General features: G+C 34.3%; 1 protein-coding gene across 1 annotated transcript; it reads right to left on the bottom strand.

Moving 5' to 3' along the window:
* Positions 1–1,323: 1,323 nt before the first annotated feature.
* Positions 1,324–2,672, bottom strand: LOC104900638 (ethylene-responsive transcription factor 4). The gene has a single exon (XM_010688114.4). It carries the CDS (start codon positions 2,558–2,560, stop codon positions 1,769–1,771), a length of 792 nt encoding a protein of 263 aa, XP_010686416.1. The 5' UTR covers positions 2,561–2,672; the 3' UTR covers positions 1,324–1,768.
* Between the last annotated feature and the right edge of the window lie 402 nt (positions 2,673–3,074).

The following is a 3,074-nucleotide window of genomic DNA, read 5'->3' as shown; positions in this document are numbered from 1 at the left end:
AAAGAAGGGATTATAACAAGTTAATCTAGTACTTCCTCCGTTCCGTCGTTTTAAATGAAACGTTTGCTTTTTCACGCAACCCAACGCGCTTCTTTAGTCATTAATATCTTTAGTTGTGTACACATAAAAAATATAAAAAAGTTATAATTTGATAGTTTGCATCGAGACGAATCTAACAAGATCCCACTTGACTATGTTTTTCTTTATATAATAGCGATAAATTGGAGTTAAAATTGATCAATGAATAGTGTCATTTCATCCAATGTTTCATTTAAAACAGAACGGAGGAAGTATGTGTTTTTGAACTGAACTCAAAGCTGAAGTGACATGAGACGAGCTGAGCTAAAATGAAATGAGTTGAATTTAACTAAAATGGAGTAAAATTGTGAGAACATCACAGAATTTAAACGAGTTGAATAGAACGGAATTAGAGTGAAACTATTCCAAAAATTATGGTAAGCATGACTGTTTAATAGTGCGTGCAAAATGATCATCACATGGTCTCATTTTTAGAGGGTTCAAAAGTCTTAATTTTAGTATTTTTTTAGCCATATCATTCAAATTTTAGTTTTATTTTACAAAAATAGTTTAACAATGATATATTTTGTAGAATACATTATTATAATTTTACAATCTATGCATAATATTTTAAAAATTTAAGACCTAAATATATGATTAATAAAGGACCTGCAAATAAGATGAGAAGAACAAGCCTGCAAAAATTCAAATGAAATATTAACATAAAAACTAAATTAACAGCATTATAAATATATTTAATGTCAATAGTTACAACAGAGATGTACACTGTACACATCAATATTGTTAAATTCATGCGCGTTTCATCAGTACACACTTGTTGAAAGTTATCTCCCCTTTAAATGTCTTTTATAATACATTATATATATATATATACTTCTAGAATGCTTTTGTAATACATTACATAGTAATACCTTCTTTTTTTACATTGGTAATTTGGTAGTAATACCATCTACTTGTCCAAAAAGAATGCTTTTGTAATAATGCATTTTCTAGAAAAATTACCCAATAGATAATCCACCTACTAGAAATAACAAAATTCATATTTAGTAAAGTACAATTCCGCATAATAATTTTTTTGAATTATCTATAACTAACGAGTAATTTACTCGTACAAATAGATAGATGTATCAATCTCCACAATTATTACGTATGAACAAGAATATTTAATTGTTTCGATTCCCTTTAAAATATAAAATATAAAATATGTTTCGATTCCCTTTAAAATATAAAATATAGTGCATGCATGCCTCATAATAAGAAACACAATAGTAAAGAGAGTAATAGTAATTCAAATAATATATTATACTCCATTATCTTATCAAAGATAGTACGAAAATTACATCAGTGATTTCAGCAAACAACAGAGAAGAATCGAAAATAGAAAGACATACATAAGTTTACAATCTTTCTTCTCTTACTCTCTGTCGCAAAAAAGGGATCTTTAAACTTAACAAAATATACTTAAGCTAAGTAAAACCTATTTTTAAATTTTCTTAAAAAACTATACAAAAATTTTAAACCCAGAAAACTCCGGTGATCCGAAACTGCATCGATTCCACCCTCATTTTTTTCTTTTCCCTAAAATAATAATAATACCGAGGAAATTCGAAAAAAAAATTAAAAACTTCCTTTTTTTTTTTTTTTGTTAACTTCTTGACGTCATAATATCCTAAAACCACCTCTTAATTAAATTAAAAAGAGGAGACAAAAAAAATATATAATATAATAATCAAGCCAAATCGAACGGCGGAGGTTCGTTTAAATCGATCTCAAGACCTCTTGGAACGCTATTAAGATCTTGATTTAAATCCACGACGGAGGATGAATCCGAATCACTTTGAACATCACGCGCCATTGGTGGCGCGTGACGTTCACTCACTACATGATTCATCATCATTTTGTTAAACTGATGTTGTTGATTTTGGCGCGCAACCGCGTCAAAGTAGAAGAACTGACTCATCGGCGCCGGAAAACCAACCGCCGGCGCCGGTGAAACGAAAGGAAACCGGACACTGCCGGTAAAGTTTCCGGCAAGGTTAAGATCTAACGGTAAAGAATCAACCATCACCGCGGTTGTTGTTGTCGGTGAGAGATGAGACGGTTTCTCATGGCTTGATGATTCCACGGTACTACTCTGACTAGGACTACTACGATTATTATTATTATTGTTAATGTTGTTGTGGTTGACGCTGATGTTGGTATGGATCTCATTAGGTAGAGGGAAATTAGTTTTAGCCTTCGCACCGCGGAAGGCGCGTGCAGCATCATCATAAGCACGCGCCGCTTCTTCCGCGGTGTCGAAAGTCCCGAGCCAAACCCGTGATTTTTTAGTAGGATCACGGATCTCAGCTGCATAACGTCCCCACGGACGCTTTCGAACACCGCGGAAATGCGCTTCCTTGACATTAACTCCGCCACCGCCGTTGGAGATTCCTCCAACGGCGGATGTCATTTTAACACCAACAGCAACACTACCACCACAACCACCACCACCGCCGCCACCGTTATGTTTCGGCGCCATAGATATAGATAAACAAAAGTGGTATTTTTTTTTTTTTTCTAGGACACACAAAAGTTGAAGGAAAAAGAGAGTAATATAATATATGATGATGATGAGAATGGGTAATAATAAGAAGAAGAGGTTGTGTTGGTTTTATAAGGGAGAGGGGTGGAAGAGGAGAGAGAAAGGAGTGCGGCACAGTCAGCAAGAGATTTGACTGATCTTTGGTTAGCCGCCCACATAGGACGGAAATTACGGAAATAGCCTTGAGGAGATGTTACGTGGCAAAGAGGGCTGTTTCTTAAAACCCGTCAATCGGCTGTAACTACGCTTAAATTAATAATTAAAGAAAGAAAGAAGATAAAGAGTAATTAATCTGAGCCGTTTGGAGATTCTTTTGGTCTGTAGTGTTTTTTGTGACTTGTGAGGTGGTCTGCTGTATTTATGCATCATTTCGGCACAGTATGTTGCGTGCTGTAGGGAAATGGGTAATCTTTAATTTTTTGTGTAAGACTCGACTTTATGTTACGTAGTC

Source organism: Beta vulgaris, chromosome 8 (genome assembly GCF_026745355.1).
Source record: "Beta vulgaris subsp. vulgaris cultivar EL10 chromosome 8, EL10.2, whole genome shotgun sequence".
NCBI classification, from domain to species: domain Eukaryota; kingdom Viridiplantae; phylum Streptophyta; class Magnoliopsida; order Caryophyllales; family Amaranthaceae; genus Beta; species Beta vulgaris.
The sequence above is the reverse complement of the archived record's forward strand: the minus strand, read 5'-3'. Positions and strand labels throughout refer to the sequence as shown.

Coding starts and splice junctions, on each gene's coding strand:
- LOC104900638 (XM_010688114.4), bottom strand. CDS start 2,560: ATGGCGCCGAAACATAACGGTGGCGGCGGTGGTGGTGGTTGTGGTGGT.